The sequence below is a fragment of the Terrapene carolina genome, unplaced genomic scaffold (assembly GCF_002925995.2).
Source record: "Terrapene carolina triunguis isolate 2854851 unplaced genomic scaffold, T_m_triunguis-2.0 Scaffold616, whole genome shotgun sequence".
NCBI lineage: Eukaryota > Metazoa > Chordata > Testudines > Emydidae > Terrapene > Terrapene triunguis.
In genome coordinates this window covers 672,133-695,498 of record NW_020664967.1, presented here as the reverse complement: position 1 = coordinate 695,498, position 23,366 = coordinate 672,133, and the positions used below count along the sequence as shown (strand labels likewise).

The 23,366-nt window shown below is 55.6% G+C and overlaps 2 protein-coding genes across 4 annotated transcripts in view; both read right to left on the bottom strand.

The window, feature by feature from the left end:
- NACA (nascent polypeptide associated complex subunit alpha) overlaps positions 1-7,843 on the bottom strand; it is a 14,179-nt gene extending 6,336 nt beyond the window's left edge. Inside the window, exons 1-3 of one of the 2 annotated variants that reach the window (XM_026659264.2) lie at positions 7,760-7,843; positions 5,728-5,799; positions 3,591-3,734 (exon numbers count right to left, since the gene is read on the bottom strand). In XM_026659264.2, the coding sequence (XP_026515049.1) occupies positions 3,591-3,734; positions 5,728-5,797 (214 nt within the window). In that variant the 5' untranslated portion in view covers positions 5,798-5,799; positions 7,760-7,843. The remainder of the gene's footprint in view (positions 1-3,590; positions 3,735-5,727; positions 5,800-7,759) is intronic. The other variant, XM_026659265.2, reaches the window with a different exon arrangement.
- Positions 7,844-10,379: 2,536 nt separating this feature from the next.
- On the bottom strand, positions 10,380-21,655 carry PRIM1 (DNA primase subunit 1). Of its 2 annotated transcripts, none has more exons than XM_024206193.3 (13): positions 21,570-21,655; positions 20,023-20,180; positions 19,263-19,369; positions 18,862-18,935; positions 17,934-18,070; positions 17,404-17,462; positions 16,786-16,895; positions 15,982-16,073; positions 15,217-15,334; positions 14,500-14,569; positions 13,647-13,738; positions 12,664-12,762; positions 10,380-11,344 (listed from the first exon to the last, which is right to left on the bottom strand). In XM_024206193.3, the coding sequence occupies exons 1-13, from the start codon at positions 21,613-21,615 to the stop codon at positions 11,325-11,327; spliced, it is 1,182 nt and encodes a 393-aa protein (XP_024061961.2). In that variant the 5' UTR covers positions 21,616-21,655; the 3' UTR covers positions 10,380-11,324. The 2 variants fall into 2 exon arrangements, with proteins under 2 accessions (XP_024061961.2, XP_024061960.2); XM_024206192.3 differs by lacking the exon at positions 21,570-21,655 and adding an exon at positions 20,872-21,015.
- Between the last annotated feature and the right edge of the window lie 1,711 nt (positions 21,656-23,366).

Below are 23,366 nucleotides of genomic sequence, written 5' to 3'. Positions count from 1 at the left end.
GCTGGGGAGGGGGGCTGTTCTAGTGACACAGCCAGGCCCGTGGGGGCACTCGGAGAGGAGGGCTGGGCAGGGTGAGCGGCAGGGGCTGGAGCTAGTGCTGGGGAAGGAGCAGCATGAAGAGATGGAGAGAGAGAAACAAAGTGAACCAATGAGAACAGAAAAACAAGGGAGCAAGGGGAGAAAGGTGAGTTATCCAGCGCGACCCCGCGTGGGCTGCAGTTCAGTTACCTGGGCAGACGGGCGGCCCCAGACCATGGCCCTTTAACACCACGGCCCTTGCGGCTCTCAAAACGCTCTCCACACACAACAGACACCCCCCGCCCTCCCCAGGGAGACCGATCAATGTATTTGAACACACAAACCCAGGACATGCCCCGTACAAGTGCCTGACAAGCCAGGTGGAGCGGTCGGTGTCTGGTTGGTTCGGCGTTTGCCTGGCTCTGGAAATCCCGCTCTGGCTTTGGTGAAGGATGCTGTCCCAGCAGACTGGTACAAGCATTCAATTCTTCTCCCAAAGGGATTCTGGGAGCATGGGGGAAGTTACACACCCCTGGGCTTCACACAGTCCAATTCAAAGCTTGGCTCCCTCAGCTAATATGGAGGTGTGGTCGGCAGAGGCGGCAGGCCCGGGCATGCAGGGCTCCACCTGGATCCAAACAGGGCAGGATCACATGCTGGGCTTCGCGGGCACCTGCATATTAAAGAGGAGCCTGGCTGCAAACCGCTCCTTTTTAGGCGGGTTAGGTTAGGCTCTGGCATTTGGGATGCCTGAGAACAGGAAGGAAACATCACAAGTTGCCGTACAGCTCCTGAAAGTTGCGGTTTCATCGTCCCAACACACCAGGCGCTCACACGCATTCTTTATCCCAGGAAGGCAGCCCTCAGATCCTAGGAGCAAACACCCCCTCCTTCTCTAGCCTCATCCATCCACAAACATGCAATTCAAGGCCTCGTGTGCTCCTGGAATGCAGGTTTTCTTTTACACGTAAGTGAACTGAGGCACGCGGCGGTGACACGGGAGAAGAACCCAGGAGTCCTAGCTCCCAGGCTCCTGCTCTTGCACTGCACTCTTTGCTAAACGGTTTTGTTAATGGACTACCCAGCACAGCAAACATTGTTAATGAGACGCACGGGGGGGACATGAGTTCAGAATACCTGACGCTTGGACAGGAGGCTCAGAAACAGCGGCTGCGGGCGCTGCGGGAGCACCGGCAGGAGGGGCAGGGACAGCAGGAGCTAAACAAGCAAGAGTGAAAGGTTATTACCGACAAGTCCTTCCAATCAGGAACTGCTGCAAGCAAGAAGGTTCTGCTCCATTTCCAAGACAAACCAGGTCTCGCAAGAATGGCGCCGCTCACCTTTCACCTCTGGAGACCAGAGTTCAAACCCAGGCTGGGCCGCAACCCACGCGAGCTAGTGTGGGGAAGATGGATCCAGGACAGCGTTGTCCTGATGATTCTGCTAGTCAGGAGCGAGCTGCACTGGACCAGCTGCACACCAGAAACAAGCCGCGCCTGCCCATATGATATAGAACTCTAGCGAGGGGCATCAGCCCTTTACTTTCTTGAGCGCTCGATGCTCCCCAAGCCTCCGAGGGAGAGAGCCCAGCGAGGTCTCTGGAAGAGGCTGGCAGAACACTGAACTAGGGAGAAACCTGCGTAGTCTGTATGGAAGGGCAGGGGAAGAGGCCGCGTTTGGCAGCGTATGTGAACGAGCTGGTTCTCATGAGCAGCAATCTGCTTAGCAAAAAGCTGCAGGCATGTTGTTTTGTACAGCAGGCAGAGGGGTCAGGCAAGGAGAAGGGCTGACCTGCTCCAGTTCATATTCCACCATCAGGTACAGTTCCACTGGAGACATTGTGACTCACGCAGCCTGGGGCAGCTTGCAACCCCAAAACGCCAATAATTAAACAGGAACAGCAGAGCTGCTTGGGCTGTTACACCAGTTAACCCAGCATCGGCTTCCAGGGGCTAGGAATGAGGGGGGCTTCATGAGGAGCAGGAGGGTGGGGAAGAGGTGGTCTGTGCCAGCAGGCCTGAGGCGGGGTCTGCCGGGGTCTGGGATGCAGAGGGCTTCTCCGCATTGTTCTCCTGAACAGCTTGAGAATAGAAGGGAAATGCCTTTTGTGAGTCTGACGCCTGGCTTCCACTCCAGAGGGCCAGGTCCTCTCCCAGCAGGGCAGTGCTGACTAATGCAGCATGCAGGTAACCCCAGCGCTGCACTGAGCAAGTGGCTAAGGCTTTCACTGACCCTCCTGCTGGGGGGGGGGGGGGGGGAGAGGGAGGGCGGGAAGAGGCTGCGTCACTGGGATAGACATACAGGAAGCTGCAAACCTACTCACCCTCATAAACCACGCCAGCTCCCTGCTCGTGCTAAGAGACTCCCCTCAGCCCTACCTCAGTAGCTAAGATGCCAGGCCAAACTCTAAGCTCTTGCCTGAACCAGGTGATAGGAAACGCCAGGTGCTGATATTCTGAGAACTGCAGCCCTGATCCAGGTAGGAATGACTGACTCATTTATGTGTCAGCCACTGATTTAGGGAGTGTGCACAAAAGCCACTTTGCATAGGTCACTTGACTGCTCACTCAGTGGCAGATGCCAGCCACACACCCTCAGCCTTTCCCAAATCGGGTTTAGTGCCAGTCAGAGACCAGAACCTGTCATCTCTCAGCTGCTGAGAACCAGACAGCTAGGCCCAGTTCTGCACTCAGTGCACGAAGGAATAGGTCTCGAAACCGTGCCCACTTGTGGGGTGAGGCCCCAAAAGAAAGCCCCCTCCCAGCCCCAAGGAAAGCGAGCAGGAGTTGGTTTCAAGCGTTAGTGAAATGTATGACGAGCAGATCCCAGAGTAGAGTCTAAAATTGGGAGTCCTGTAGCAAGGGGGAAGAAAGGCCCAGCACATGCCCCCCAGAAGTTACCGGCTTCCGAGTAGGGAAACCGATCAGTTTCTTAAAGGGGAACTACCAAATCTAACAAAGGGGCGCTAATCTCAGAAAGGTGCTGAGCCGAGCATGAACCAGGCGGCGGGGGCATTCCCCATAACTTTCCCTCTGAAAAATTCTTTCCAGTCTCCATGAGGCCTCGTTGATCCTTCCACATTCACTCAAGATGCCTCAGACATGATCACTCTGGACATCACTGAGACACGATTGCCACGCAGTCGCCAGCTCTAACGCCCCCCCCCCCCCCAATGTGCTCCAGGGGCATCTCCTGCCAGCCCAGGAGCAGTGGATTTCATTGAGGCCACAAACAATTGGTGAAGGCTCCTAGTAACTGCGCTGCGGGGGTGGCAAATGAAGCCCCATATTGTTGGTCCTCAGGAGTTCAGCACTGCGTTACGCTCTTTCCACGGGCCAATCTAACTCCCGCAGAGATACAACTGGGTGGCAAGAGGTGCGATGAAACCAGCTCAGAGATTAAACCACACACACAAGGAATCGTATGCCCCACCAGACTTCGGAAGAGTCTGCTCAATGCGGAGTTGGTATTTCTAATGCCCTAGATGAGTCAGAGCCCGATTTTATTTTACAGACAGGGTAACTCTTCGCGCCCCGCCCCCACTCTACCTCCTGTAGTAACTTGAGACCTACCTGAAGGCTCCAGAGCAGACTCAGTCTGGGAACCCTCGCCTGCCACCTCAGGACTCTTGCTGGCAACTGCTCTGGTCTGCTCAGCTGCCAGGGTCACTCCTGTGAGAGGCCAGCTTGCTTCCCCGGGGGCCGGGGGAGGAGTTACTGCAATAGCATCAGCTGTTGAGTACACACCACCTACTACCAAGACCCACCAACCTTTATATACTCCATGGCGTGGGAAGACACCCAAGAGATGAGAAGAATCAACAGTGGGGAAAATGTGTGAGTTATCCTCGGAGACCCAGAGAAAAACCATGCCCTGGGACGCTGCAGCTCTGTATTCACCCAAAGGCACAAATGGTGCCTGAGAAGTTACCCTGCCATAGGAATCGCATCTACCCCTCAATGAGGCCTTTAAAGAAAATGACAGCATGACAATACTGCTAGTCACCCTGAGCTACCTACTTGACTCATGACCAACAAGCACCACTTAACCATCATGCTGAGAACTGGACTTTAGCCCCACCCACCTCCCTCCAGGTTATTTCCCTTCACAAAACCTTTCCCCCAGCAGCGTTTGATCATCCATATGGTCCCAATTTTTCTTGTTGGCCCCAAGTCAAACTCACACAGCCCTTGGACAGAATTCACCCCATTGACCAGTCATGCACTGTGTGGCTGCCCCATACCTCAGGCCCAGTCCTACATCATGCAGTGTGCCCCGACCCTCTAGGCAGAAATGTAGCAAACAAGGCCATACTATTTGCTAACTGGATCACAGCACCCAGGAAACCTTCAAGAGAGACAATTGAGAAGCACAACATACAGTGGGTTTGAAAATCATTACTAAATTCATACACACTGCAAAACGCAAGCAGGATTCTGTAGCTTTTTTTGTTTTTTTAAGCTGTACCGACTCTCAGTTCAACTCCTCCCTCCCTCCAAAGAGTAGTCAGGCGTTCATACAGCACATTCATCAGTGGTGCATCACAATGCGCGGTGAATGCCAAACCCTGCTGTAACTTTCTGGCTGAGGCATCATGTTACTCCCTGTGTCCACTTTTAGCCATTCCATTGGAGAGAATCTGTTATCTAGTCAGTTTCAAGGAGTTAAAAGAAATCTCAGCTCCTAGGCCTGCCCTAGCACCCTGTGAATCTTTGCAGATTTACAGCTACGTTGTCCTATGGCTTTAAAATGTTTCTCTCTCCCCTGCTGTTTTGGGAGAGACCTATACATGCAATATGGGAAACCGAGTACACAGGGGAAAGAGTGAAATTGACAATACACCAAGTGCCCTCACAGACACAAAGAAAACAAGCTGAAAAAAAATTAATATCTCTAATCTGCTTCACTAATAAGGACTTCCAGTGTTACTCGTAACAACAGTAGGTTACAAATGCGTGATATAAGCTGATGGTGGAGGGAATCAGCATGTTACTGAACGTACCAAGCATGCTTTTGCAATTCCACTGTAGGCCGTGTAACACAGAGCTGGCTACACTGGGACTGCTTTGTCCGACTCTGAATGTTACCATATATTTAATAACCGATATCACTGCTGGCATGAAGCGCCTTTTGAGCTGGCTGAGTGAGAAACACCCACACAATCATGTGGCGACGCTGTGGGAGAAACAGTTCCGCCTTGTACAACAGCAGGCAGCCAAACAATGTGTGGTTAAGAGAAAAGGCACCAAGAGCAATGAAACCAACATCCAGCATTTCACCGGGTTAGAGCAGTAGAGACCCACACACTTGTGTTTCACTTAGTAACCACAGCAAATCAGAACATTAGTTAAACGAAAGCAGGTTGGTGTTTTACAATTAGTATTCCTGCACATCACACACTGCCAAAGCCTTGGTTGTACAGCTGGGCAGCAGTACCCACCGACCCCTTACTGCCCTTCAAGCATGCTACCACCATTTCCATTCAAAGAGCCCCCTTAACTCATCCACTGAGCAAGTGAAACCCAGTCAAGTTACCAGCGCTCAACCTTCCTTCTTCAAGGCTTTTAACTAGACTTCCAAAAGCCACCAATGGTCAAAATATTCTTGTTCTCCCTCCCCACAAACTGGCTTCACCTGTTCTTGAAGTTTAGGCTGGATGAGTTTTGGGATCCTTTCAGAAGGTGTATAATAAAGCAAAGCAACACTAACCTGTCTCAGCCTGAGGCTGTGGCAGTTCCTGCTCTGTGGCTGGGACGGTTTCTGTCGCTTCACCAGGCATTTCTGAGAGCAAGAAAGAAAAAACAGATGCCACCATTAGTGAAGGATTCAGTTCTTTGGGATTTGAGGAGCTAAGAGAAAAAGTCCCATGACATTCACAATTAAAGTCTCTCCCACAATCAGAAAAGCCAAACAGATGCACTTTTGGGTGGCTACAAATAAGGAAGTTTCATAAAACTTTTGAAACAAGCAAGAGAGAAGCTGTAATTTTATTTCACCATGAAATTGCAACTAAGTGGTCTTTCCCATTACCAAACCCCTGTATCACAGCATTTCCCATTTCCAGCAAGTAAGTAAACTCGTTATGTATGTCCTCAGAGGCAACAGGTCTGCAATGGTGATCATAGTGGCCAAGAACTTAAGATTAAAAATGGAACTGCATATTCATATGGGTATCATGAATATCCAAAGTTATAGTTAATGCCAATGCAGTTAATGGAAATGATATGAACTCTTGTGCTTCAGGACAAAACCAAATCTATTAGAGATCAAAATGCCACTTTGTGTGTGTGTGTGTGTGGGGGGGGGGGGGGTGGGGTGTGGGTGGGGGGGGGGGGGGGGGTTGTGTGTCAAATAATCCCTCATCTGCCTGAGGTAGGGTTCTTGCACCTTCCTCTGAAGTTTCTGCTACCAGCCACCATCAGAGACAGGATACTGGGCTGAAATGCACTGGCAACCCCTATATTCCTATGAAACTCAGCAGCCTAGATATCAGAGGGGTAGCCGTGTTAGTCTGAATCTGTAAAAAGCAACAGAGGGTCCTGTGGCACCTTTAAGACTAACAGAAGTATTGGGAGCATAAGCTTTCGTGGGTAAGAACCTCACTTCTTCAGATGCAAGTCTTGCATCTGAAGAAGTGAGGTTCTTACCCACGAAAGCTTATGCTCCCAATACTTCTGTTAGTCTTAAAGGTGCCACAGGACCCTCTGTTGCTTTTTACAGCCTAGATAATAATTCTTGGCCCACATACACACACTTTTGACCTGGCCAACGGCTCTTTACAGACTTCAGTCAGCTCTCACAACTCATGAGTTTAAAAGAGGGGTGTCCTTCTCTACTTGAGAGGAAAAACTAAGGGGCAGAAAGTTGAAGTGACTTGTCAGAGGCCACTTGGTGAGCTGGTGGCAATCAAGGATCAAACTCTTCCTGTCTGATGAAGGAAGTACAGGGAGATAGCAGGCCCCAGAAGCTTTGGCCCAGGGCACTGGGACAATCCTGTATTGTGAGATGCACCCTCCTGCGACCTTTAATGCCAGCACCTCTGGTTGTGAGGTCTCCTCAGAAAACCCCCCACGTTCAGTACACCACTTGGGATCTGGTTGATCTACCTGGGCAGGATGAAGGGCTGAGTCAGACCTGGGATGTGAAGTTGTGGGGGCTCCAGACAGTTTGGGGGGGGTTTCACACGTGAGGCTCAGCCCCCCACCCTGAAAGCCCAGGGTGTGCGTAAGAGCTGGCTCTACTCCTCACAGCCCCGACGTTATTCTACCCGGAGGGGACTCGTGACCCACCCCAGAAGAGGATGGGAGTGGGGGAGACATGGACCCCCCCCCTTCGCAAAGGGAAATGACTCCCCCTCCTCCTCCCCCCCCCCCCCACTCAAGAATCCCCCCCCCCGCTCAATTCCTCCCAACCAGGCGACCTTCTACCCCAGGAGGAGGGAGACACCCCCCCTACCCGCCAGGTACCGGGGAGGGGCTTCCACTGCCGCCCCCCCCTCACTCCGGAGCCGCAGGGACCCGTCACCCCCTCCCCCCACCCGGGAGCCCCCCTCCCCGGGGCAGGGAGGCCTCGCAGCCGGGCGCTAGCTGGGACCCAGGCTGCTCCAAAGCGGGGCCCGGGCCCGGCCCCCCTGGCTCCTCCCCCACAGGCCGGTGCCCCCCCACGCGGCCCCCCCCGCCCAGCACCCCCGGCCGGGCCCGCCGCGGGGCGGATGGCGGCGGATAGACGCGGCGGGACTCACTGTGCGGGGAGCCGGCTTCAAGATGGCGGCGGAAAGAGAGAGACTGAGGCGGAGGGGGCGGCGCTTCCGGGAGAGCGAGCGAGGGCTTCCGGGGCAAGGGTCACTCACCGCCCTCTTCCCAGGAGCTCTTCCCGACTCCCCTCCTCCCACCGCGGGACAGGGAGCTCCAGCAGGGGCTGTTCCCTGCGCCTCCCTCCTCTTTCCCAGAGCCCGCCCCAGCCAGGGGCTGTTCCCTGCGCCTCCCTCCTCTTTCCCAGAGCCCCCCCCAGTCAGGGGCTGTTCCCTGCGCCTCCCTCCTCTTTCCCAGAGCCCCCCCCCCTCCGGGGGCTGTCCCCTCCCCCCCCCCCCCCTTCCCCAGAGCCCCCCCCAGTCAGGGGCTGTTCCCTGCCCTCCCCCACCAGGGCTAGGGGACCCCCCACTTAGTCCCAGGGGCTGCTCCCTGCTTTAAAGGACCCCCCATATTTCCCCCACGCAGGGGCTATTTCATATTACTCTCCCATCTCTGCCAGGACCTGCACCCCCAAGGTGGGGGTCCCAAGGAACTGCTGCCTGTTCTGCCCCCACCCCCATTCTGGCTGTGGCCAGGAAGGGGGGGCTCCCTGAGGAGGGAGCTGGGGGTTAGTCTGCTCCCCGGCCCAGTTATCTCGCACTCTGTCGGGGTAACAGACGCAGCTGGGATGGAGGTTTGCATTTGCGATTAAGGAACGTGGCGTCTCCCTGCCCCACGGAGCAGGTCGGATTTTCCAAAGAGCCCAGTGGCGCTCAACCTTTCCAGACGACTGTCCCCCTTTCTGGAGTTGGATTTGTCTTGCCTCCGACCAGTTTCACCTCACTTAAAAACTACTTGCTTACAAATCAGACATAAAAATACAGAAGCGGCACAGCCACAGTTACTGACAAATGGCTTCCTTTCTACCATCTAATTCTAAAATAAACCGATTGGAATATAAATATTGTACTAACATTTCAGTGTATAGTCTATAGAGCTATGTAAACAAGTCCTATGAAATTTTAGTTTGTACTGACTTGCTAGTGCTTTTTATGTAGCCTGTTGTAAAACTAGGCAAATCTCTAGATGAGTTGATGTACCCCCTGGAAGACCTCTGCGTACCCCTAGTTGAGAACCACTGTTCTAGAAAACCTGCCCTCACTGTCAGACACAATCCCTCTCCTTTCCCTCCCCCCAAAACTGGGCACTTGCTTACTCCCAGGTTAGTTAAATTGTGCAAACGCCACTGGAGATGCTCCAACTTTGATTTGAGAAGTTTACTGCAGTTCAGCTTAAACCTAGTCCTACTCCACTTAAGCGAGCGTTCACAGAGAGCTCTAAACTCATTTAAATTCACCCTTTTAGCTAAACCGATGCAAATGACCCTCACACTGATCTTCCTGAGACCTTTCTGACTCGCCCATCCCTCTGAGCCTGGGTCCAGGGCAGGCCAAAAAGGGGAAGCTTTCAACTTAAGAAGTATGTCTGAACTTTTTATTTTCTACTGGTACAAACAATAACCCCTAGCTCTTATCAGTGACCTCCCTTTGGGATCTACTATCATTATCCCCATTTTAAAGATGGGGAAACTGAGGTATAGGGAGGTGAACTGATTTGCCCCACTGAACTGGGAACAGAACCCAAGTCTCCTGCTTCCCAGTGTGGTGCTCTGTCCACTAGGAAACACAACCTCTCTGAGATTCCTGTAAGAGGGATGCATGAGAGTAAAATCATTCTCTCTTCCAATTTGTGCCCAACACGTGCTAGGGGCTGTACATAGCTACAGGCAGGTGAGATCTCTGCCCTGCAGTGTGTTCCCCATTGAAAGCTCCAATCTTGCAACTGGAGCCAAAAAGCTAGACCCCCGTGTCCCTACAGAGGCATATGGATTCAAATTAAGAGTGGGCCACTTTCTGGAAGATGTGCTCTAGTCAAACACCTGTTAGGGGACTTAATGCAGATGTCATTGGCTGAAATTCTCTGGCCTGTGTTATACAGGGGGTCAGCTGAGATGATCTAACCGGCTTTAACAGCTATGAAAAAACAAAATGTGATTTTAAACCCACAGATGCCGGCAGGGGGATGGTGCCGGGTCTGGAATAATTTTTGGGTCAATTTCAGAAATGGATTCCAGTGGATAGTCCCTTGAAGGTCAGCAGGGGGCACTCTCGCAACTTGATTAGTCTAGCAATGACTTTAAATGACTGGCTGTCTAGAAAAGGACAGGGTTAAAAAACAGCAAACAACAACAACAGCTAACCCCTGCACCTAAACTATCTGACCGTGAGCCTTTAAAGGCCGAAGGGCTCTGGGAGAACTGGAGTGGCGAGGGGATACTTACTTTACCCCACTCCTGAGTCATGTTTGTTTCTTTACTTTGATGACTAACCTCAGCATTAGAACAAAAGAGAGAGCAACAAAGGAAATGGAAGAGCCAGGGACCCACGTACCTATTGCTCACTGTATCCCTCAGACCTTTCCAGTCCTGTACCTAGCTGCAAGCCCACCGCTGCTCTTTCCCCTGAGACATGGGGGTCTAGTGACCTTTTCAGATCACTGGATAACTTCCCAGCCACGCCCCGTGAACCCAACCAGCAGCCCACAGCACAACCACCACCAAAAGGACACACGGTCTTTAACGGAACCCTTTAATCGTTTTCTTTTTGCAGAAAAAAGTACAAAAGAAGGATACACAGAGCGCCTCCTACTGGGCCATCAGACCCAGCTGCCTGGAGTCATTCGAGAGCTTGCGAATTAAACCCTGCAGCAGGGAGAGGACTACACAGGCTGCAGCCAGAAGGGAACGTTAAGCAGGAGGAGGGACAACTGGAGTAGCCTTGGATGTCTGGAATAAGTCAGTCGAGGTCGAAATCTGGAAGAGCTGGGCCCGGGGAACCATTGCTTAGAAATGACAAATACAATGGTCCAATCTCATGCATCTGAGGCTGTCAGGCAGCTTCTTCCATTAATAATGGTTTGCCCCAGAGCAGCAGAGTTACCCTGATAGAAAGAAAACCCGTGGGTCATTTTTGCAGGCATCAGCCAGGTGCCGATTGCAGACCCCTGCGCCCTCGGAATCCATCAGCCGATGAGAATTCCTCCCTTCCTCTCGAATCAGCCAGCTGGGATCCCCTCTCTCCAAATTCCCACTTTACCAATGGCTCTTGGTCAGGTAGGTAAAATTCCGCCTTGCCCTTGTGCCGGCAAACAGGGGCAGGTGGGTTAAGCCGCCTGCTGTCTGCAGACGAGGGGAGGAACTGACAGCAGCCCATGCCCCGTCGCCTCACGCCAAAGGAAGCAGTTCTAATTTCTTGCCAACAATCCACAGCGTAGTCTTCTCCCAGCGCACCCTCCAAGCCCAGGCTCCCGCTGGCCCCTGCAAAATGAACATCCAAATCCTCTCTCTCCAGTAGGCAAGACCAGTTGGGTTTCCTTTTCTTTGAAGTCTGCTGAGTAAAGCCTTTAATGCCAAGAAGAATAAAGTAACTAGAGCAGTCCGCTGTCCCGATCAGAGCTCTTGTAACGGCTGGTTGGACATACCAGATGTAGATTTCCCCACTGGAGACACCAGAATCCTCAGAAATCTCCTTGTAAGTCTAGAGGAAAGAAACGCGGGATCTTAAACAACAGAGAAAGCTGCGCCTGTGGCTTATTATACGTCTGCCTTTCTTTTCCTCTAAGCCAGTGATACTCAGACCTCAGCGGTTCAGGAGCCAAATCAGTGATCAGCACCACCCAGCAGAGCCACCGCCGTGTGAATTCAATAGGTGCTCTATATTCATATTTAAACGGAATGACGGGGAAATATTTAATGTATATATTATTCTCACAGCAAAATGACTGACCAGGTACTATTACTTGATCAACTACAATCGGTTAATAACACAGCAAAAGCATCGTGATGGGCTAATAATTAAATCACAGTGTTTTAATATCATGTGCTGCAAAGAGCCACAGGAGACACACTGAAGAGCTACCCAGTCTGAGTATTGCTGCGGTAAGCAGGAGTTGATGGGCATTAAGACACACAACCTTTTGGGTTACGTTCTCATTGAACAGATGTGTTGTGAGCAAGACACGAGAAGTCATTCTTCCGCTCTACTCTGCGCTGGTTAGGCCTCAGCTGGAGTATTGTGTCCAGTTCTGGGCACCGCATTTCAAGAAAGATGTGGAGAAATTGGAGAGGGTCCAGAGAAGAGCAACAAGAATGGCTAAAGGTCCTGAGAACATGACCTATGAAGGAAGGCTGAAAGAATTGGGTTTGTTTAGTTTGGAAAAGAGAAGACTGAGAGGGGACATGATAGCAATTTTCAGGTATCTAAAAGGGTGTCATAAGGAGGAGGGAGAAAACTTGTTCACCTTCGCCTCTGAGGATAGGACAAGAAGCAATGGGCTTAAACTGCAGCAAGGGAGGTTTAGGTTGGACATTAGGAAAAAGTTCCTAACTGTCAGGGTGGTTAAACACTGGAATAAATTGCCTAGGGAGGTTGTGGAATCTCCATCTCTGGAGATATTTAAGAGTAGGTTAGATAAATGTCTATCAGGGATGGTCTAGACAGTATTTGGTCCTGCCATGAGGGCAGGGGACTGGACTCGATGACCTCTTGAGGTCCCTTTCAGTCCTAGAATCTATGAAGAGAGCAATGCAGTTCATCCCTCAGCTGGTTTAACCAGAGTTAAGAACACCCCTTTTACCTGCAGGGAGGACACAACCTAAGGGGAGCTGAAGTCACTTTCCAGGGGGACACAGCTGGAATAGAACCCAGGCAGCTGTGCGCTGACCATTGGGCAGTCTCGCCCCCTCCCACGCTTAGAAGTGAGGACCACATTTCTGTGGGGAGAAGGGAGAGCCCTGAAAGGTTTCGAGCAGCCTGGAAGAGGAGAGGCCCCGCCCAGTCCCCTCCTCGGTCCCTACCGCTCTTCTTGAGAAGCTCCCCTTTGCGAGACTTGTCCATTTCCTCCACGAACTGTTCGAAGACTCTCACGTACGGAGCCAAGCTGGTTTTCTTGTAGTCTAAGGGACAAAGAGAGACACGTGCAAAGGATCTGCCGGCCATACAGAGTGTATGCAGCGCCTCATGTTACAATCCCTCAAACCTGGGCTCTCAAGGCTGGGTGTATCAAGAGGTGACGTGAATTCAACGCCCATCCAGGCCTGGATCTTAACTTACCCTTCATAGTTTCAGCGCTGGCTAACTGCCTCAGGCCTACAGGGAAAATTCCCCCCTGGCATTGCCCACAATGCCGCAGTGGGACGCTGCCACCACAGAATGGCAGTGTTGCCTAGTGGCTAGCGCACAGGCTCACGACTCGGGAGTCCCGAGTTCAATTTCCGGCCCTCCCACTGGCCTGCTGGAGTGACTTCTCCCGTGTGTGCCTCAGTTTCCCCATCTGTAAAATGGGGATAACATGAAAAACGCTACAGAAGAGAAAGGAGTTAATTCTTATTGAAATGCCACTGGGCTCGGCAGCAGTTAATTGACACGTCTGGGAGTATGCCACATGGGTTCGGAAAAATTCTAACTCTGGGGGCACTTTTTGTTCTACTTTGGAAGCTCATTTTCCGGGCGCAGCAATTTCCAAGGGGTGCCTCTTTCCTCCCCTTCGCGAGCTGAAGACCTCTGTGCTGCGTGACCTGGAGGAGCTCCAGCTGCTGCATGAAACCGAGCCAGCGCCTCAGCAAAAATATTCTCTGGTTGACGAGTGGCTCTGGGAGCGAGAGGAACCTGGTTGAGGCCGTCGTGTTACCGCTCTGGGGATCGGAAATACTGACTAGGAAAGAGGGGTATCAACTTTCAGGGTCTCCTGTCCCCTAGACCATGCCCCCTTCCGAGGTCCCGTATTAATGTGCTTTAATAAAAGCAGCATCTTTCTTGACTTCTGCCTCCAGCCACTCACCCCTGGTGCGGCGCTTGGGTTCCGGCTCCGCCTCGTTTTCCTTCTCTCCATCCTCCTCCTCGGGAGCCGTGTCCAGTTCACGACAGAGGCAGCTAAGAACAAGCAGAGTGAGAGTCCTTTACAGCTGGCTACCCAACGCCGCTAGCCAGCCTCTAGCCATGATCGGCCCCGCTGAACAGAGCAGCACAAAGCAGCCTCATGGCACGGCCGCTCGCTGGCGGAGCGCAGACCCGGCCCACTCCGCGCCGGACAGATCGCGCCAGAGAGGGGTTGGCTGCCCCACGGTGTAAAAACCAACCAACTGGCCCCATCCACCTTGCGCTGATAAATACCTTGGGGGTCTGCACTCATTAGGAGGCTCCATTCCCCCCACGGGCTCCCCGTGTGCCACCCTCCTGTCCCCCCCACGCCAAAGGCTCTGGGTGTCTCCTATTCTCCACATGCCAGGGGCTGAGTGTCTCACTGTCCCCTGCTCCATTCCAGGAGCTCTGTCTCTCTTTCTTTTGTCTCCCCATTCCAAAGTACTGTCCGCCCCCGGATTGGCAGGTGGCTGCCGTGCTCTCTCCCCAACCATAGATCGTGACGTTACTAAGAGGAGGCCGCATGCTAGGAAGGATGAAGTCTCCTCTCCCTCTGTCTCTCCTTGATGGCTGAGCATCTGCCCCACAGGGCAGGGGCTCTGGGCATCCTCCATTTTCTCTCTGATCTCCCCCAAAATCAAAGGGGTTCTGCCCGTCGACGCCGGAATCCCAGACTCAACCGGAGGCAGCGTTCAGAAGTGATTATGTTCACAGCCAGACACGTCCCATCACGCGGAGAGGGAGGTCCTGCAATCCCGGCCCATTACCAGTACCTTATGGTTGGAACGGCCAACGGGTCGAACTGCTCCAGCTTCCGCAAATCGATCGGGACCGAAACACGACCTAGGAGAGGCAAAACCAGCGTCACTTTACCAGCGGCGTGTTTCCTGTGTCGCCCAGAGGCCACAATGAGGGGTCAGGGCCCCTTGGGCTGGCAGCTGCGCAAGAAAGCAGTGAGACAACCCCTGGCCTAAAGAGCTAGCAACCTCGGTTTGCTGCGAGTCTCAGGTGGAGAGACACGGCCAGGGCTGGAGAGAGCGAGGGGACAGGGACAGAAGCGAGTTTACCACAGTGAGATGCAGGCACAGCTCGCCACAAGCCCAGGCAGGAGAAGGGACTGTCTTTTGGTTGTGTTTGGACAGCACCTAGCTGTCCAAATGATGATGATACTGGCCAAGGGGTGAGATGAGGAAGGGGAGGTAAACACGGTGTGGATTTCTGGACTGCACAGAGACCTGGGTCGGAAGGAAGCTCACGGCGCCAGGATCCCCCGTTGCATTAGCCAGGGGAGCGTCTGGCTGGGAACTCGCTCCCCATCCTGGTCTGAAACGAGGAGGGGGCTTCGGGGCTGCCGATGGGGCGGAAGGCGGCTGGCTGAATTTCTCACGCTCGCGCCGGTGAGATCCCCTACCCGCGGAACGGGGATAACACGACCGCCCCGCCTCGCTGGACGCCGGGCCAGCGGATCTACATCAACGCGCGCGCGTGACCTGTTTTGGGGTGGACGCTGAACGGGCTCTTCAGTAAGTGGTTGACTCCCCTGCTGACGTTGATATCCAACCGGGGGAAGCAGTACTGCAGCATGATCTCCGACTCCGCGTGGGAGGGCTAGGAGCAGACAGACAGTCTCGGGCTGGGGACGGCTTTTGTGCTACGAGGCCCCATACGCTCCCTGTCTCTGCGCCCTCTACAAACGAGTCCCACCCCGGAGATTCAAGGACGTCACCATCCTAGGTACAGCCAGAGGCCCCGATTCTGGATGCAAACCAGCCACCAGGGAATACCCCTCGTCACAGGGTGCTGTGGGCAGGGCAGGCGCTCCCTATAGCGTCCCCAGCCGAACGGGGACCAGTGCTGGATTGGGACTCAGAAGCCTGGATTCTATTCCCAGCTCTGCCACTGGCAAATCCCGCTGCTGCCCCGTGCCTCAGATTCCCCATCTGTAAAATGGGAGGGAACGATACCGATCTTTGTAATGCACTTCGAGGTCGACGGATGGAAAGCGTCACATAAGAGCTAGGCACTATTATTATTATTCTAGGGGCGTGCCCAGATCTGGATACCGCATACAGGGCTGGGGCAGAAGCAGAGCGTACGTTAGATCAGACCCCAGAGCCTGATCCAAAGAGCACTGAAGCCAACGGGGGGGGAAAATTCAATCGATGGATTGGGCCCAAAGACCAACCGTCCCCCACGAGCCACACACCGCCTCGATTCTCTCCTGTCCCCAGCTACGTTCTTGAGCTGTTCCTTACCTTGCATTTCTCCATCTTCTTTTTCAGGAGCTCCCAGCGCTGGACTGAATCACGCTTTTTGGGGAATTCCCGCAGCAAGCTCTCTCGAACCGGTGATCAGCTGTTAAGGGGTTACAACAAGGCTCGCCTAGGGGCCAACCCCCTGTCAGGGGAAGGCCAGAGCTCGAATATTCACAAGGCAAGAGCTGCGTCACCCTCCGAACGGGTAGCACGGGGACTGGGGCTCTGTTAAGCATCCCACAGAGACAGATGAAGGCACCCAGTCTCTGCCCATGGAGCTTACAACACTGTGCGTCAATCTCACGCACACGCTTTGTATTTCTCTAGCGCCAAAGGAACGCCAGGAGCATTTCCCATCTCGGAGAAGTGGGGAAATGCAGCTGAAACCCAGACCTGACCAACAGACGCGGCTATCGGTCTGTTACAAGGCGTGTAACGCGACAGCCCCTAGAAGCCCTGACCGAGACTGTCCCAGGTGCTCTCCGTGAAGGCAGGACAGAACTCTTGAGCCCCAGCAGGTATAAACTGGTGTCACTCCACTGCGGTCCATGGGCAGCCCACCCCGGCGGTGTGAAGTGGCTGCAGCTCCCGCGAATTACAGGCTCGGCCTGTTGATTTCACGGCCCAATAGGCTTCCTTGACAGACGTCACCCCTAGAGCCGAGCTGAAGGCACTCGGCGCATCCCGCACACAGAGCTAGGCGCACGCCTCTGTCTCGGGCGACCCCAAGAACCAGGACCCTCGCGTTCTTGCCGCCCCATCCGCTGAGCTGCAGAAAGGCCCCAGCGACCAGCCAAAGGATATATTCTGGGACGAGGGCAACCACCTTCTCCCAGCTCTCGCTGCTGCCCAGGATATCCTGGCCCACCAGGGCGTATTCTTCGAAGTACGGCTCCACCAGACTCAGCGAGTGGCTGGGGAAACAAGGGGGGGGTGGGGGAGGAGAGAGCTAAGGAGCAGAGGAAGGCAACACAATGTCTGGATTTACCCCTGACGCCTCTACCACCACATGGCGGTACTTCCTCCCTGCACATAGGGAGAGGGGGACCTAAGCTGTATTCTGGGACCAGGCAGGATCCTGCCTGGCTCCTGATTAAGTTAGAGCAGCCCCAGGGCTGCTCCAACATACACTCCTCTCCCTGTGGCCCTCAGGAAGCAGAGAATAGCCATAACTCAGTGTGATCTTGTCACACCCTCACCTGCCCCCTATGCCAGGGGCTGGACACAGAGCCCCTTACGTCTTGCTCCACGCCAGATTGGGGAGGGCCCCAGCATGGGGGGCTCCCAGGGAGTCATTCTCACCCACTTTAAGCTGCTCTAAGCGGCACAGAGGCGCCTGAATACAACCGAGACCCAGGCCCAATGAGCAGGGCACGCCAGGCTGGGGTACATGAGATGCCATCCAGCGTCACGGCAACTGACCTGATGAACGGGTGAATGGGGTCGGTCAGGTTCACCTTCTTGACGGTTTCGGACCCGCCCTGGGAAGCAAAAGAGGAGATGGTTCGTACAGCCCAACCCCTCCCCTTACCCGGAAACCGGGCGCTGAGCGAGGAGGATAGAAGATTCTGGCTCGAGGGCACCATCTGCAGAGAACCCTGAATGCTCACAGCTCCAGCTGGGGTCCAAGCTCCGGATCAACCATGGACGCCCCGGAGGTTAGACCCCCACAAGCCTGAGTCCGCAGACCTGGCCTCAGACTCGATGTCATTGGTCTTATTTTTTTGCAGTGTAGACGTACCGGCTCTGCCTCAGTTGTACAAATAGGGGGGGCCAGCACTGCCCTGCCTCTCAGGGGGGTGAGGATAAAGCCATTGCTGATACCGCCGTGACCGGGGCCAGACGAGCCCCCACGACCGACAGGCCCCATATTTGCGTTGCCTGGCTTTGGAAGAGAGACGGGACGCAGCCAGTTTCTCAGCCCAGCCCCTGCCCCGTCAACTCCCACGCACCTTCACGAGGGTGAGATACTCCACCGCTGCGGCGCGCATGGCGCACGACCACTTCCGGACGGAGTCGTCACACACCCAGCAGTGGACGCCTCGCCGGCCCGAATACACCCACAGGCGGTGCTTCACCCCGAAATCCTCTGTAGGGAGGACACGGCGCAAAGTCAGCGCAGAGCTCGGCTTGGAAACAAGAAGGATCGTGCAAGACACGGGTAAAGCGCTGTGGAGCAGAATTCTTGGCCCCCCTGGACCCCACAGAGGGCCAGGACACGTTGGGTTACGTTCTGGAGTCTGCACACAGACCCGAGGGAGGCCCTGTTTTATTTTGCATCCCATGTGCCCCACAAGCCCCCTTGCCCCGCCTGGCTTAGCCCGTATCCCTGTTGGCAAACAGGTTAAAACGAGCGGCATCATAACTGACACCGAGAGCTGGTCAGGAGCCCAGTGCGAACAGCACCGCTCGTGCTGAGTGGGCAGCCCGCAAGCTGGCCCAAAGGAGCCCGCCCGGCTCTCCCCAATATATATGTGGCCTACATATCCCAGCATGCAGTGCGCCATCTCGCTCTGCAGTGCACACTGGGACCTGTAGTCTCTGCGGGTCTCACCGCCACATGCCCGGCAGCTGAAATGGGTCGCCAAGGCGGCTCTCAGCTAGGGTGACCAGATGTCCCGATTTTATAGGGACAGTCCCGATATTTGGGGCTTTTTCCTATATAGGCTTCTATTACCCCCCACCCACTGTCCCGATTTTTCACACTTGCTATCTGGTCACCCTGCTCTCAGCCAGGTGGAGTTTGGATTCCCTGGAGAGCGTGGGGGAGACACCACCGCAGACGTTCGGGACACGGTGAGAGAGGAAACATCAGAGCCCCAACGGTGCCACGCAGACCGGCCAATACAGCAGCGGCCAAGGGGCGCGGCCGGTACTTGCCCACGAGCGCGCGGTCGATGACACGGATCGCGATGGTCATAAGGGTCCAGCACTTGGAGCAGATCTCGGCGGAGCTGAAAGGAGAGCGGCACAGAAGCAAGGCAGGGTAAACATGAGCCTTCCACAATATAAGCCTCCATGCCCCGGGCACGGCTGACCAAGCAGCCACAAGGTCCTGCAGTCAGAACCACGCCCCGTTGCCTACCCCTTGGTCGTAGTCAGGGTGGGAACTCTCTGGAGCAACGCATTTGTGACCTTGGCCCGACCCTGTGCCTCAGTTTCCCCATCTGTAACATGGGGTTCCTTTGTCTGCTTCATCTCTTTAGACTGCAAGCTGGTTGGGACAGGGACTGTCTCACAACACGTCTGTGCTCACTGGAGCGGACGGCAAGAGCAAATACCTGCAGCACCTCCGGACGTCGTCGTAATCCGTCATGTCTATGTCGAACACCAGCTCCTTCTCCTGAGCCTGGAAGGCGCCCATGTGCACGGTGTTGCGCTGGCTGGGCTGCAGAAGGGGAGGAACGGGTCAGTTTCGACGGCCGTGGGGGCCGCGCGGGTGACTGCCGGTTTGGCCGGGGATCCCTCCACGTGACCTGCTAAGCCAGCGGCGTTGCATTCACGCGCCACCCGAGTTGCTGCATCACAAGGCAACGGGGATCGGTTTGGCCACCAGCCCTTGTGACGGCTGCTGCAACAGAGGATTTTGTGATGTTCTCCCAGCCCCGGGGGGCTAGCACCTCGCCCAGCTTTCGTTCTCTCATTACCTGGGAACGAGGTCAGGTCTATAATTAACGAGGTCATCCCTTTTCCCAGGTTAGCCACATCCCTCTCTCTGCCTTAGTTTCTCCATCGATAAAGAAAAACGCTAAGCCACCTCAGTGACCTGCCCGTCTACACTCCAGGCGCTAGAGTGGCACGGCTACTGTGCCATAGCTATCCTGCTGTAAACTCATCGTGTAGACGCAAGGAACTCCACTTCCCCGAGTGACAGTAGCATTTGTCTGTCCACCAAGCTGGATCTACACCCTGGGTTAGGCTGGCAGAGCTGAGGGGCTCCGGGGGGTGGATTTTTAGACCCCGGAGCTCCATCACTATATTGATGGATGTTTTACGCGTAGACCGGACGGGAGAATACCGGATCTCTCAGTCCGGACTCACTCGATGCGAATACACGGCTCCCACGTCGATCTTGTAGGGGTTCATTTTCTGCATCTCTTTCTCCAGCTCCTGGGGGCTGTTGAAGGACTGGTACCGCACGTAGATGTCATCGCGCAGTGTGAAGGAGAACTCCCGCCGCTGGAAGTAATTCTTCACCACTGCAAGGGAAACGGCGTCGAATCTAGCGGCACTCGGACTGTCTGAGCGCCCTAGGGAGATGTTCGCGTACATCCTTCCCCCGCCCTGGATCTAACGGCCCTGAGGCCTGACTGACAGCCGCCCGTCCCCTAGCTTGGGACTCCCCCCACACACAGCTCCTCACCCCTTAGATCCCCTCCTTCCCTGCCGCCCCCCAGAAGGGTCCCAACTGCAGGACCTGGGCCGTTTAGAATCCCCCCTTTTACACTTCCCCGTCCTGCTCCCTGCCCCCCACTGTACACACTCACTCCTGCCCCAAATTCCCCCCGCCCCGGAAATGGACCCTCCGCCCTGTGCACGTCCCCCCCCACCCTGTGCATGCGTCCCCATCTCCCTATGCATGCACCCCATTGTCCCCTGCGTGCACCCCCACACCCCGTGCACCCCCCGCCGCCTCCTGCATACACCCCCATCTCCCCGTGCATGCACCCCCACACCCCGTGCACCCCCATCGCCCCCTGCGTGCACCCCAATCTCCCCATGCACCCCCATCTCCCCGTGCACCCGCCCCCCTGCGTGCACCCCATCTCCCCGTGCATCCCCTACGTGCACCCCCATCTCCCCGTGCATGCACCCCACACACCCCATGCACCCCCCCATCTCTCCCCCGGCGGCCCCTCCCTGGTGCAGGCGGCCCGAGCTGCCGCTCACCCACGCCGTAGCTGAGCCAGCGTCCGTAGGGCCCGTAGGGGAAGAGGCGGCGGTAGTAGAGCGGTAGCAGGTCGGGCAGGGAGCCCGGCTCGAACCCGGCCATGGCCCGCGGGGCGCGCGCGGGAACCGGCTCGGCCGCGGCGCACGTGTGCAGGGTGGGGCCGGGCCGGGGCGGCTGGGAGCTGTAGTCCGGGCGGGGCCTGTCTCCGCGTCAGCCCCCCCTCATTGCAAAGCCCCGGACTCCCAATGCAGCTCAGCCCGGGGGCCGCAGCGCCTTGCAACCCCCCCGCAGAGCCCCTGACTACAGGGCCCCCCCCAGGGACCCCAGGGCGCCCCCTGCCACGCCAGCGCCCCCACCCCAGTCCCAGCACGGGCCCCCCGAGGGACAACCCAGCCCCCTGCCTACGGTGCCTTGCAAAGCCCCTGGGGGCCGTGCGCAGAGCGCCCTGCACTCTTGCAATGCCAAGTCCCGCATCAGACTGCAGCCCCCCCCTCGACTGCGATGCCAGGCCGCTCGCGCCCTGGAAGGGCCACCCCCTCCCCACATACACAGCCCTCCACCCCGGCCACCGCCACGCAGCACATGCATCGTTCGGGGGGGAAACGGGAACGGCTGTGTGTCAGAGGCCCTGTACTGATCACGAGTCATGGAGATCCTCCGCCATCTCACGGGATCAGGGCCTGCGCTCCTCTATTACCATATTGCGTCTCTGCCCCCCGCCTATGTGTGCTTCGGCTCGGCATTCGCTAAGCACAGAGTGATGCTGTTTTCACCTTGCAGTCTGTGGCCATGAAGCCTTGGCGGGGGATGGGGCGGGGGGGATGGTCCAGAAATCAATCATTGATTGAAGGCTGGGGCCCAGTCGATCCTGTCCCTGCTTTCCCAGGGGCTGCTTCCCCAGCCTCCCTTCAGCCCAGCCTCCCTCGCTAACAGGCTGGCAGAAACGAATGCACTCCCCTGGCTGGTGAACCGCTGGGGGAAAGTTGATATTTGCTGGACCTTGGCGCAGTTAATTATTCATTTCCCCATCGACAGGGAAGGTGCTGCAATTCCACAGAGGGCTGGTAGCCGGGGGCAGAGCGTCACCACAGTCCAACGCTGATCCTGAAATTCACGTGGCCGCGGCAGATTTCCACCTCCCCCTGACCCCCGTCTCCAAAACGTCCAATAGGAACAAGGGAGAGATTTAGGGTCTGCGTGACAAGGACAATATGCTACGGCCGGACTACAAACACTCCTGCTTCGGCGCATGAGCCGGCTTCTAACTATCAGGGGTCAGGAGGAAACAGTCTCTGGGGGACCCTGATCCCAGCTGCCCCCCACAGGGCCTCTTGCACCTGCCTCTGGTGCAGCTGGGACTGGCCCCGAGCAGAGCTGGGGAATTAAGGGCTGTCCTGGTCTCATCCATCTGGCCGTGCCTGGGACAAAAGACTGGGGTGACTTCCCTCGGCTTCCCGTCCCCTGCCTTGGAACGGATGCTTCGCCATTCGTCTCATCGGCTTAGACTGGGAACTTGTGGGGGCAGAGGCTGCTCACTGTGTGTCTGGCCAGCACCCGCTACGATGAGGCCCTGTGCAGCGCCTGGCACAATAGGGCCCCGATCTCAGTCAGGGGGGTCCATGCAACGCCTGGCAAGATGGGACCCTGATTGCAGTTCAGGGAGGCAGGGGGGCGAGAAGGTCTGTGCAGCATCAGGCATGCAATCCAGACCAGTGCGGGGCTGTGTCCCCCCCCCCGTCCTGCAACCTGGGGTGCCGTGCAAGGCCTTGCTCCAACCTGGACTGCTCACAATCAGCCTGCAGGTCACTCCCAGGTGTGTGTGTGTGTAACCACAGCCTGCCAGGCACACCCTGGCTCTCCCCAGCCTGGGTTACACTGCAGGGTCACCTCAACACACTCCCAGTCCCGGATTTCCCCCTCCCCACCCCGCCCCAGAAATGTACGTCCTGGGCTGCCCGGCCCTCTCCTGGACAGTGTGAATGCGGTCAGTCTGTTATTCCTTCAAGGGAATCATATACAGCAGCTTGTCACCTGAAAGAGTTACCCAGACACCTCAACGCAAACACACTGGGTTAGGTAAAACCGTAAAACAAGTTGGTTACCAAGGGAGAGGCTTGAAGTGAGGACGAGCTCCGAGGCATAACAAATCAGAAATGGCTACAGGAGAAATCAAGATAAAACGCTTCCTAGTGCCGAACTTAACCCGTATTAGCTACAAGCAGAGTTCCTCACCGCATGCCTCCAGCGCACGGTCATACTGACCAAACTCTTCGAGTCAGGCCCCGTCCCCCCAGAGTCCAACAGCTGTTTCCTTGCTCTTCTCAGCTGCAGAGAATGAGATGGGCAGGGAGGGAGAGGGAGAGGGGTCCCTGGAGGCGTTTGCCCCTCCTTTTTATCGTTTATGGGGCATTGAAATACATTGCCAGCTGAGAACCAGGGGACAAAGCGTCTGTGTGGAAGGATGTTCCCTGCTGGGTTTTTTCACCTGTATATG